The following is a 13,104-nucleotide window of genomic DNA, read 5'->3' on the forward strand; positions in this document are numbered from 1 at the left end:
ATAAAATACATTTATAGGCTTGCTTTATAATCAAATATAGTGAAAATGGGGTGGTCAAAAATATTAGCCCCTTGTGAATATTTGCTTTCAAAACACACCCAATTAATCAATCAGCTTTCAAAACACACCAAATTAATCGGGTGCATGGCATCATGAAAAAAGAAAATTATGTTGACATTTTGAGGGATAATATGCAGAAATCTGCTCGTAGTCTAGCCTTAGGTCAACGCTGGGTCTTCCAACAAGACAATGACCCAAAGCATACATCGAAATTGGTCCAACAGTTCCTGAAGGATACCAAAACCAAGGTCCTGGAGTGGCCCGCACAGAGCCCAGACCTCAATCCTATTGAGAATTTGTGGTGAGTGCTCAAAGTCAATGTCCATGCTCGGAAGCCATGTAATTTGGACCAGCTGGAGCAATTTGCAATGGAAGAATGGGCTAAAATCCCTCAGGAAACCTGTGCCAACCTAGTAAAGAACTACTCTAAGAGGTTGTTGTCAGTTGTGGCTCAGAAAGGGTTCACTATTGACTATTAATGACCGGGGGCTAATAATTTTGGACATTTCATTTTTGCCCTTTCTTGTTTCAACTCACTATTTCAATTAAATATCCTAATCAAACTTAGTGGAGATTTTGTCTTTGTTATTTTGGAAACAAATACACTATAAAACACTTGTTGTTAATGGTCATTTCCATGGAGAAATCAAGAGTTTTGTCTAATTTCATAAGGGGGCTAATAATTTTGGCCTCAACTGTATATATTAGATTAGATTAGATTTAACTTTATTGTCATTACACATGTACAAGTACAAGGCAATTAATGCAATTTAGGTCTAACCAGAGTGCAATAGTAGCAAGTGCAGGATATACAGGTTTACAAGATTTAAATAAGTTAAATGAAGTGGTAATATGGAAGTGATTTACAGATGTGTTTGTACTATGAACATAATATACAGATATACAGATTTACATAAGGATATGTGCTGTAACAAAATATATGGCTATTACTACAAACAGTAATTTACAGATATGTATGTTCTATGAATATAATATACACTGTTATATACAGACAAACAAAAAAAAAATTAATCTAATATAAACCTATTACATAAATTGTCAAATTATATTCTGAATAAATGTTTAGAATATTTTTAATAGTATTTTTTATTTAAGTCTATGGGATCTGCATTGAAGCCTGTGACTATTCTCTTTTTACATGGATCACAAATGTGAGGTTATACACATGTAAAATCCCTGTTATTCATCATCCCCCCATCCCCATCTGCCCAGTTTAGTCAACAGGTCTCCCCATCTTATGACAGCTACCAACCAGGAATGGTGAAGGATAACTGTTACTCATGATGCATCACAGGACAGTGTGACACACTCAGAGCAATGCATCTGTCCTCTTCCACATGCGTATGAGCTCACAGACACCCAAGATTGGCTAGTGTCCATGTGACTGTCAGTTACATGTATATAAAATATATCTAAGCAGTTAGAAATGGTCCACTTCTGTTAAAACATTACAGGAAGTGATGAGAGTGGAGGGATGCATGCATATTACTGTCATGTTTGTCAAAAGAAAAAAAAAAGATAAAATTTGAGGAAAAGCTCCTTCACCCCCTATTTGTAAAATATGGTGGTAGGTCATTGATGTGTGTTTTTGTGTGACTACCTCCAGGTACATCCACTGTCTCTGGACAGTAAGTATCATCTCTATGACTTCCAGTATGAGAGACAGGCAACGCTCCCAGTGGTCCACCTCTTTCTCAAAAGCCCTGACAAAACGTGAGGCTTTCATTGTGGACAAAGTCACCTGGTTATCCTCCAGGGCCTGGAATACCTCCTCTGTACCTCTAAAGAAAGAATGCACACACACACACACACAGACAGACACACACACATGCGCGCACACACACACACACACATGCACACACACACAAAGTTAATTCTTTCTTTTGGCATGATTACTGTAGATAGTTATTTCTATGAATCATTTATCAACATCAAAAGAAAATCTTTTTTTAAAAGGAAAATCTATAAAACTACTGTGAACATTTGTTCCACAATCAAACTTACACACACACACACACACACACACACACACACATAGAAGGGCACATGCAGTTATTAAGCATTACCTCCAGGTACTCAAAGTAAAAAAAAAAGAAAACATCAATGGACAAGAAAGAAAACCAGGTTCAGTTTTTTCAGTTTTAAGTGGCCATCCCTGACAGAAGTCTTCATGCTGACAATAACATCTGTTTCTCTGCACCATTTCAATCGCACAAACCTCCATTTCTATCTGAACCCTCCATTTTCTCTCTACTGAGGCAGGGGAGCAGCGGGAAAGATGCAGCAAACAAAAGAAAGGACAAAGTGAACAGCATTGGCCCTCGACCCCCTCCTAAGTGTACTGCGTTACCATGGCAGCAGCCTCACGCCGCTGCAACTGTCTCCATGCCAACGGTAGACCCAGCTTTAGTGCAAAGATGAGACAGTCCTTGCACATGACATAGATATACAAATGCACACACAGATACATTACCATCTATTGACATTCAGATACGTGAATCATCATAAAGTATAAATCTGATATGGTGACGTTATTCTCACAAACGCCACACGATCCATAGAAGCTGCAGGTGTGTGTGTGTGTGTGTGTGTGTGTGTGTCTGTTTCAAATTGCTTTTTTCTTTCCTGTACTCCCTTCAACACCAATGTCCTTTTACTGTAACTGAAGCCCCACTGTGAAATGTCCAGGATATAAATACACACACACACACACACACACACACACACACACACACACACACACACACACACACACACACTTTGCCCCTCTGTAAGGAAAAGTAAGGGGTGCAAGATGAAGGCAGAGCAGGTTGTCATGGTAGTCTGGATGCACCAATCATTTTCAGGCATCACAGGAAAATAAGAGGGGTGGGTGGGGGGGTCTAAGAGGCAGGAAAATAAGGCAGAGTAGATATATGCAGAGAAATAGAACAAGCTACACCAAACATGCAACATATGGCTGTAGAACACTGTCATGAATGTGTCTGTCAAAAATAATTGTGAACTCGTTCATTCCTCTCCAGTAACCATTTTATCCTGATCAACAAACATTAAATGTGAGGCAGGAATACACCCTGGATGGAGGATAGAACTTCACACAGAGGGTAACATGAGCTCAGGATCGAACCAGCGATCATGCAGCACTGAGACAACGCTACCCAACCCCATTCCTAACATAGTCAGTGTGTCCTAAAATAAACTCAAAGTATAAAATTTGGCTGATGACAAACTGATCCAACAAAACCTGAGAGGCAGCATAATTATTGCTCCAGTGCTGGAAAGTTAGATGAAACAAAGCAATTTTTTTAAAGACTTTCTTTTAGGTCATCGTATCCCATGCCCAGAGGGTAATGATTGTAGACTTCTGTTTTATATAGTCTTAATACTTCCATGATAAACACAATTCAGAGTAATATTTTCCATTCTTTCCTCTTTACAGAGAAATATGATGAAATTATTGTCTGTGGCAATCACATATGCACTTTAAATGGATAGAGACTAGGTTGCTAGAATGTTTCTTTAATTGCTTAATTAAATTGCTTGCCTGAAAAGGTCAAATACATTTTCTTAACACAACGATAAGAGATTTTGTATTTACAAATCGCAACAGCATATCTACTTTAACCCATATTAACCAAGAAAATTCTGCTTTGGCTTTTGTTCACAAATTTTGTAAAAAAAAATTAAAAAAAAAAACAACGGAAAAAAAAACCCTACACCTGACTAATAGCACAGGAAATGTGTTTAACCTTCATTTGCACTGAACTGAAGTAGCCGCATTCATTCTCTTTCCTAAATAGACACACTCAATTACCTCCTACACTCTTGTATGGTGAGCAACGTAGGGAAGAGAGGCAATGTGGTATGGATAAGTGCTTCACTTTTTCAGACACACACAGAGACAGAGCGAGAAAACCAGAGGGAGAGGTATATCATACACACACACACACACGCACGTGGACACACACACGCACACACACATATGGTCACACTCATTACAGTTGTCTGCAGAAGGCCAGATCTGACTGTGTGTGTGCAGACTCATGAGTGTGATAATGCTTATTACCTGAGTGATTGTGTGTGACTTGATGTCTAAGGCACGTTTGTGGAATGCAGGGTGTGAGTGTGTGTGTTTGCTGATTGGAACTTGTCTCAGAGGAACAGCAAGTGAGAGTAGAAACTGGATGGAGGATGAAAGCTTGAGCTCAATGCACAGCAGCAGCTCTAGCTATATCCCATACACCACATACTGAATCCTACACAACAACCACTGCTATTTTTACTATTTCTGTGTCATTAATAACTCCTTTTAGTGCCCGCACCACAAAACACACACATATATACACATTTAGATTCTAGTGAATGAATGTACTGATGCATACAGAAGCTGCATATTTTAAAGGAAACAACTATAATCGATCGCATGTTGGGGAAGAAAAAATGAAGATGCTTCCATGAATAAAAAACCCAATGTGTGTGAACAGGGCAGGATGCAACAGGTAGAGCAAGGTGTATGTAGATAAGGAATAGAAATTGCTCACAGTAAATGTTTCTACAAATGTTATATTCTTCATGTCACTTTGGGATGCACAACTTTTACGTGTGTTCTTTCAAGTTCAGTTCATAGCTATTTTAGAAAGTGGCAGCTCAGTGTATAAGACTCTGAGCCAGTGCTCACAAATGTTACAACAAGGGCCCTAAGCTTCTCAAAATAATAAAAAATAAATAAATAAATGTAAATGTATCGGTTGTTCTTTCCATTAAGACTACAAATCACAAGCTGCTTGAATGTGATTTGTGTGTGTGTCTTGGAAAGGAGTGTTAGCAGCTGGAAAATCAAGATCTTTTCCATTCCCCCACCATCAAATGGGAAGTTTATCTGGGCAGTGTCTCCAATAAAGCCCTTTACCTCTCTCTTTCTCTCTCCTTTTTTTTCTCTCCCTTTGTCTCTCTCTTTTCCTCCTTCTCATCAGCAAGCTTGGGTTGGGATGCTAACTAAATTAGGCCGCAAGTCTAATTCTAATCTGCAGCAGATGGCCAGACCAGAAGCAACAGCAAAATAGCAACATGAAGTCAGCTCTCAAACACACACAGGACTCACAACACACACACACACACACACACACACACACACACACACACACACACACACACACACACTAGGTGGCAGTGTTGTGCCTTGCAATACCAGTGGTCTGGACTCACTAAGGACATAATAAAGACACAAATCAACGTCAATAATTCAGAGAGAGCTGCTCAACCTGGGTTGAGTTATAATTTGAGGACTCATGTTGAATTTGGAGAATAAATACAGTAAGCACAAATTCATGTGTAGAGACAGAGACACACATACACACATACATACACATATACACATACACACACAGGCTCTTCTAATGTGATATCAGAGCACAGAGAGAACACATAATATCCCTCAATGACTTTAATCAGAAGGCTCAATCAGAAGTGTGTTTTCTGTATGTGCCTGTTCTGTACTAGAAGCGATGACACTATAACGTCCTGTGAGTTGTACTGTTATAATAATACACAAAATAAGAAAATATTTTTGGACTGTTTTTACTTGATGAAAATAAAAGAAACACATTTTGTTACATTTACAGTTAAGTTACATTTACTCCAAGGTACTAATTTTGTTACCAGTTAAATGTAACCCAACCTCATATAAATTCCATTAGCTATAAATAAGCTTCTTTCGAATAACAGTTGCAAGCAGTAAATCATTTTTGTTGTTTCGGGTTTTGCACCAATTCCTGTATATGATTTAATTTACCAGTCTTCGGTTGTTGGTCAAGGATATGGCTAGGGTTTGTCCATTTTGATGAATATCAGCTATCGTGATTGATATTCATCTTTGCTAGGTAGATACTATTGGTGTGATACACTGAACACAACCGTAAAATCTAAGCTAATCCAATAGAAATAGCTTATTTTAAACCATTACAGGAGAATTATAAGGTTCAGGATTAGACATTGATTTGCTTTTTGTTTCTAGGAATATCTTTGCTAGACGCCAATGAATGATTTAGAACCAAGTCAGTTTTTTAGTTTAAATACAAAACATTTTAGTGACTAGATGTAGTGCATGTGCGTGCATGCATGTGTCATGCAAGTGTTATTTATATGTATTTAAAGATGAAACACTCTTCCCTTATGCATGAATCATGAATTCAATGGGTTCACAGGTTTAAAAAATGAATCCTAGGTAGAAATCACATTGAATGTAAATAAATCCTGGATAGAAATGACATGTTAAAGTAAATGAATCATGAATAGAAATCACATATTAAAGTAAACGAATCGGGTAGAAATCACTTGCAAATGTAAATGAATCATAGATAAAAAATCACATGTGAGCGTAAAGGAATCATGGGTAGAAATCAGATGTGAAAGTAAATGAATCATGGGTAGAAATCACAGGTAGAAGTAAATGTATCGTGTAGAATATGTGAAGCTATGTGACATTTCATAGGCTTTGTTTCTGTGTATTTTTTTTAAAATAATGTTTAAAAAGTAAGTATGTGTCCTAAAATGGTAATGCATGTAATACTAATGCATGTAAGTTTTGCATGATTTATCTTACATGTATCACATATGAGGAATTGGCTTAACTAAGGCTGACATTTAAATATATATACAACTATATTCCTGCATGAAGACAAAAGATTTTTACATCAGTAATTACAATTCAAGTGCAACTCTTCTAAGAATCTGACAGCTGTATGCTCTGTTCTCAGCGTGTCTAAACATTCCACAATAACACAAACATACACATAATCACATCTACACACATAATGTTCAATGTAATCTACAGCATGATCATTGCACTCTCAGAACATTACCATCCGTTACTGTGAGGCACAGTAATATGAAATAGATTCTGTCTCCGAGAGCACATACCTGAATACTAACGAGTATGCTTTAGAGAGAGGAAGAGAGAAAGAGAGAGAAAAGGTAAATGTGAAGGAGAAGAAAGGCTAACACTGATGGAATCTCTTTTTTCCTACATGGGATCTGTGTGTTAACAAGCTGAGAGATTCATGGGAAAAAGGTACAGAGCGAATGAACGGCCTCTCACTGCACTGCCACTATAAATAGAAGAGGAGATTGGCGTGTCACAGGGACCACTTTAAGCTCCAAGCATCTACCGTTCATTCTCTCTTTTTAGGCCTCCTTTTTTCTTTCACCATCTCCCTAACTGTCAGTGTGACAGCAACCCATGCCTGTCTCTCTCTCTCTCTCTCTCTCTCTCTCTCTCTCTCTCAGGTGGGAGTGGTTGGGATTTGTGACTGTAGGAGGATGGCAGCTTAGAAAGCAGAGACGTAGCCTTTTGGGCTTTACCATCAGCACGCCCCACACATTTCATTAATCTAAACACACAAGAGCACAGACTTATACACCAGGTAACAAAAGCCTGTACAGAACCACATCAGCACACTGTGCAATTCAAACAAGTGCACACAAAAGACTACTGTATGTAAACATATTTACATACAGTCTCGTTCCTCATCCTGGCAATACTACAGTAATTTATATAAATAAATACATTTGAAAATACAAACAATCCTTCAATTATCCTCATTCCTAATTCAGCCCATGCACAAGTACACGCTTCAAACTGAATATGGATGTGTCCAGGGTCTATTTTTCTGACGTACAAATGACTCCATTAGATTAGAGTGTGTGCTTGGCTGCAATATATTTACAGTTTCTCATCTCTCTTTTCCATTTCTCTCAGGCTTGTTTGAATAATTGAGAATAGATTGTGATGTGTGAAACTCCCTGATGATCCCAATCAAACAACAAAATGCTAATATTATCATTTAAATTGATCCAAATAGAGATTTTCTCTCTGTCCCCGAGCATTTATTTAAGGACAGACAAGTGCTAAATAATAGAATCTTGTCTTGCTTTCCTGTGGACCTGTGCATTGGTTTTTAAAGATTTTATTATTGAGGGTGATGTAATCTTTATGTTTTATTAGTCAGGGTTTACCAAGGGGAGTCTGGGCTATCCCAGGGGTCTGTAAGTTGTAGCTGAACATCCATAAGTTCATTTCAATATTTTTAATGATGTAAAGACATTGTAGATCCTTATCAACTATCAACTGCATCTGTGTTCTAGTTATGCATTATATTGACAAGTCTAATTGACTGGTCACAGCTCAATGGGATTAAAACCATGGCAGTTATATTAAACTGAAGTTACATTAAACTGAAGAAAACTCAAAACCGAGCATAAATCACACCAGACTAAACAGCAGTTTTAAGTGTGTGTAATATATATATATATATATATATATATATATATATATATATATATATATATATATATATTAATATATTTAATATTAATATATATATATTTAATTATAATATATAATATATATAATTATATATATTAATATATTTAATATATTTAATTAATTAATATATATGTATATATATATATATATATATATATATATATATATATATATATATTAATGTTATGCTTATTATATTTTGAGAAAGGAACATTTTATTTAAATACTAAAAAAAATACACTACCCTCTTGTAAGTGTTATTGTCTGTCTGTAAGTGTTATTATATGTACTGTTCCCTTGTTTGAATTTATTCTACCTATTTTTCCTCTTCTCTCATTATACTTTATGATGCTAATTGTATTTAACTGTATTTTTGCTCGATCATTGTGAATCTCTTGGAGTTGCCTTGGTGAATGTGAATTGTGCTATACAAATAAATTTGTCTTGCATGCCTTACATATTAACACTATCTAACTGGTCTGGGTTGTCTAGATGAAATGTTCATGAATAAATAAAAAGTAGTAATGGCGCCAGTGAATAAATATGTTGGTACTATTTGCCTAATGTGTCTTGCATTTCAATAGTTTATAGAAATATATTAATAAAATAACCCTAGTCTGGATACTCAGACTGGCTGCAGAAATATGAGAACACCTGCTTATACAATCCATGTAGCTTGGCCTGTTTAACACTATTAAATTATTTTTCTTTTCCTCTTTCAATTTGCATCTCTCCTTTTATTCTCTCCCCCTTTCCATTACCTAGGGGGCTGCTAGGTATGTCACCCAGACTAATATCAAAATGCCACATGAAATACTGTGCTCTTGCATGTAGCAGCACTCCCCTGCAGCGCACTATTCCATCATATTGAGAAATAGTGTTTTTAAGCTGCTGGCCTGCTTTGGTGCTAATATATTCACATTAAGGCACCATAACGTTGCATCTGATGAAGCCAGTAATGGGCCCTCTGTGGACGTCCAGCTCTCCTCTCTGCACAAAACCGCCAATTACCCTTCGACTAAGAACACATGAAAGTTATGGTTCAATTAGGCTGTGGTAAAAATAATTCAATACATCAATTAGGCAAAGTCAATCAGGACAACTCTCCAATTAAGAGGTGAGAAAGCTGCTAAAGGGCTAAGGCTATAACTACTGGGTACACAAGACAAACTGTAGCTATGGCCTGGTTTGGCTGTGTAGCTGTGGATGTGTACACATGTAGCTCCATAGTGTGTTCCCTAACTGTGTTTCTGCTTTTTAAAAGATAATAACTCAACAGATCGTACCCTGTGGGCCAAGAGTATTCTTTGATTGATCTGGATGGGTGGAATGCTCACTCAGAGCGTGTGCATGTGTGTGTGATGTAAGTTGGATTTTTATTTGTTAGTTCTTTTTTTTTTTGTACAACAGTAGGTCAGAAAAAGTCACTCTGGAGATATGTAGCATCTGGATCCATTTCTGCTGAAGCGCCACAAAAACACAGATTGTGACATTTGATATTTCTGTCAGGGAGTGCTTCATATTTCCATGTGTTAACTACAATGCCAGTCAAAAGTTTGGGCACACCTGCTCATAAAAAGCTCTTTCATTTCAGCGATTTCTGCTACATTAGATCTATTACAACTTGATTGCCAAGAGTGTCAATGAGGATGCCTTGTGTCACCCACATGTCTTGTCCTTACTAATGTTACGCCTACAATACTCAAACATGAATAAAGCTAATAGCGACCCTAATTAAAAAAATTTGGCTTTGCTGTGACTTTGACCTTGTTTGGATCAATTAAGAAATCAAATCAATTAATCTGCTGGTTCCAGTGCTAATTCCATATAAATCTTACAAACATTCAACCACTCATTCTTGAGATATTGCACTAATGAGAATCTTGGACAGACAGATGTACATATCGGTGGAAGCAGGAAAATAAGCAACGAAATGAATCTTAAAGTAACGAAAAACTACTCACATTTTAAATTCTTAACTGTATTCCCGATGAAGCTTTGCAAACATCTGGCATTTTGAAAATTGAAAAATGAAAACTACCTGCTAAGGGAAGCAAATTAATACTATATGTTTTAAGGAAAAATGACTGTACTTTCAGCCAAACAAGAAAACAGAACTTTAAACTAAAATATGGCTTCTGTCCATTTATGTCTTTGGTAGATGTGTCTCAGATTAGCTTCATTAACCATGTCATTGGTTACTGATGACATTCACAGCCAGTACAAGCTCATACTATTTTATCTACTAGAAGGCTTCCTTATAACTAAACGGAGGAAATACATGCTGATAACATGAGGAACAAAAATTTATCTTAATTGCCTTTTATAGCACGAACATCCCTAAATCCGGCCCGATGGAGCCATGCAGTAGCTCTCACTGGAAATGAAAGGAGGCTCAGAGAGCTTTTACCATCTCATTAACTCTCTTAGCTGCTTCTCGTCAAGTGCACCCGAGTGCCTGAGACCTGTTGACCCTCAGATTTTTGAATTTTAACCTTCCCTTCCTCACCTTAGTCTATGGTGACCTTTGTCTTTGTAGGGAGTGATGTCCAAGGAGATCTCGTCCCAGGTCTTAGTGATTCCCTCCAGTGACTGTGGGAAAAAAACATAAAAGGCAAGAATTAACAGAGAGCTATTATTACTTCCAACACAAGAAGGCACCTCCCACCTTTGTTCTGAATACAGGCAGAGGTCAGAGCTGAGTAGGCAGTTGTCAGCCTGCAAGAGGGTTCAGGAACTTTATGAGAGGAGGAGACCATTGATCTGACTAACAGCAGATTCCTGTCTTCATCAGAGAGAAGATCATTCTCGAAACACCAGCCACGTGGAGGAACGCACTGGTGTCACTTCCCATTTATTCTCTCGCCTTCGTTTTTTTTCACTCTCTCATTTTCTCTCTCTATTGAACATGACTTCCAAGTGAACTGTGCTATGCTTTGGGGGGTTCCAGGCTCTTCAAACAAGTCCGTCCTCCCACTGCTGCTTGCTGTGTTTTCGTAACCTCTGTGAGCACAGAGCAGCACGTCTGGGAATCCCAAGTCAGAGAGAGAATGAGAGGGTGGAGGAGAAGAAGAGAGACTCCCACAGTCTCCTGGCTGACAGGCAGTCAGAGGAAGAGTCTCTTGGTTCTCCTCTGCAGGGCCAGTGAGGGCTGATGTGCAGGAAATTAAGTGCAGGGCTCATTTCCCCCATGGCCACCACATAGGACTTACAGCTGCATTCCCAGGAGAGCTTTCTCAGTCAGTTACTACGCAGCACACACAGGCCTTCTGGGCAATCACTTATCAGTTTCTGAACAGTAAACTCTTATAGTAATGTTGACCCTAATATCTTACTGTACTGACTGATCCTCATCTTCTGTCTAACCTACTACTCATAAAATCAAACCCTAACTGAACCACTGAAGGCATTTTAAGTAGGATATTTACCGAAGGTCACTCATAGGACACTTGCTGACATTTTTTCCAATGGCCTCTGCCATCTAACTCGTGAATTACTTTCTCTTTAACATTTAAAGGACTTCGGGAATTTGGTGGCCAGGAAAGTGGAAGCCCTGGAGCAGGAGCTATAAGCATGGAAGCTTAACTTAATCATCAAAGCCTTATGTGAGTAAACAGAGCGTTAGAACGCTGAAAAATAAAAAGTGTGAATAAAGTGAACCTACCTCAAGAAAGAAAAAGATGAAAAAGCAGGAGTGGGGTGTAAAAAGACTGGAAACATATACACAGGCAGAAGAGATTGTGTGCGACGATGCTCTAGGTCAGGTGTACTACTTTACCTGTTCTATGGAAAGCTCTTTGCTGGCAGCTGCAGAGATCTCACAGATGCGCTCAACATACTGATCCAGACCCAGTGCCACAATCTCTTCCAGCGTGAACTCTGTACTGTTCTGGTCAAAGGAGCGCTGCACTTCATGCTTAATCTGACTCCAGTGCCTAAAGCATACACACATTAAGTAGAAAAACTATGTAATAAATTACTTGACTGGCTTGGGCTTGCAGAGAGTTAGATGTTAATACACATGATGCTATACAGAATTACAAGAATGCTTGGTTGGTTCATCACTAAAATCACGAGCATGTTTTTTTTTTTTGTTGTTTTTTTTTTTTACAAAAGAGCAAATCAAATGAAAGAAACTGCCATTATTTTACTAACTTGACAACAAAATAGTACATTGAAAGCATGATAATTGCATACATAACTGCCTGTTTAGTCTGAGCTATAATGTAGTAGAAACAGTAGAAACAGCATTTTTCCATATCAAGCTTTCTGCCACTGTACTTCTAGTTTAACATGCAGAAAAATAGCATGTGCTATTTTATACACTGCTAAATAATGAAAGTGGAAGCCATATGATTAAATTAAGCAAAAAAGCCTTCTAGTCTCTCAATGTTTATTTGAATGCTTGCCAGTTTATCATTTCTATATCATTGTGATAGTTTGTCTTTTTATTTGCTTAGTTTTAAATTGTCTCTTGCTTTTACGTTAAATCATATTAAAGAGCAAAAATGATCTGCTTCTTCAGTCCACACATTAAATCTCCCATTTATGAACTTGAAGGAAACTATTTTCATTTAAATGCGGTGGTCTAGATGCTGTGGGTAATTTTAATGGGTCACCCAGAAAACTAAAGCTCCTGCTTTTATCACACTTAATAAACATTGGTGCATTTATGGAATTAAGTCACCGATTCTGAGTAC

General features: G+C 37.6%; 1 protein-coding gene across 1 annotated transcript in view; it reads right to left on the bottom strand.

Moving 5' to 3' along the window:
* dnah2 (dynein, axonemal, heavy chain 2) overlaps nucleotides 1–13,104 on the bottom strand; it is a 119,874-nt gene that overhangs the window by 55,616 nt on the left and 51,154 nt on the right. The window contains exons 25-27 of the mRNA XM_060875481.1: nucleotides 12,183–12,339; nucleotides 10,914–10,996; nucleotides 1,682–1,862 (exon numbers count right to left, since the gene is read on the bottom strand). Coding sequence (XP_060731464.1) covers nucleotides 1,682–1,862; nucleotides 10,914–10,996; nucleotides 12,183–12,339 — 421 coding nt within the window. The remainder of the gene's footprint in view (nucleotides 1–1,681; nucleotides 1,863–10,913; nucleotides 10,997–12,182; nucleotides 12,340–13,104) is intronic.

This window comes from Tachysurus vachellii, chromosome 7 (genome assembly GCF_030014155.1).
Source record: "Tachysurus vachellii isolate PV-2020 chromosome 7, HZAU_Pvac_v1, whole genome shotgun sequence".
NCBI lineage: Eukaryota > Metazoa > Chordata > Actinopteri > Siluriformes > Bagridae > Tachysurus > Tachysurus vachellii.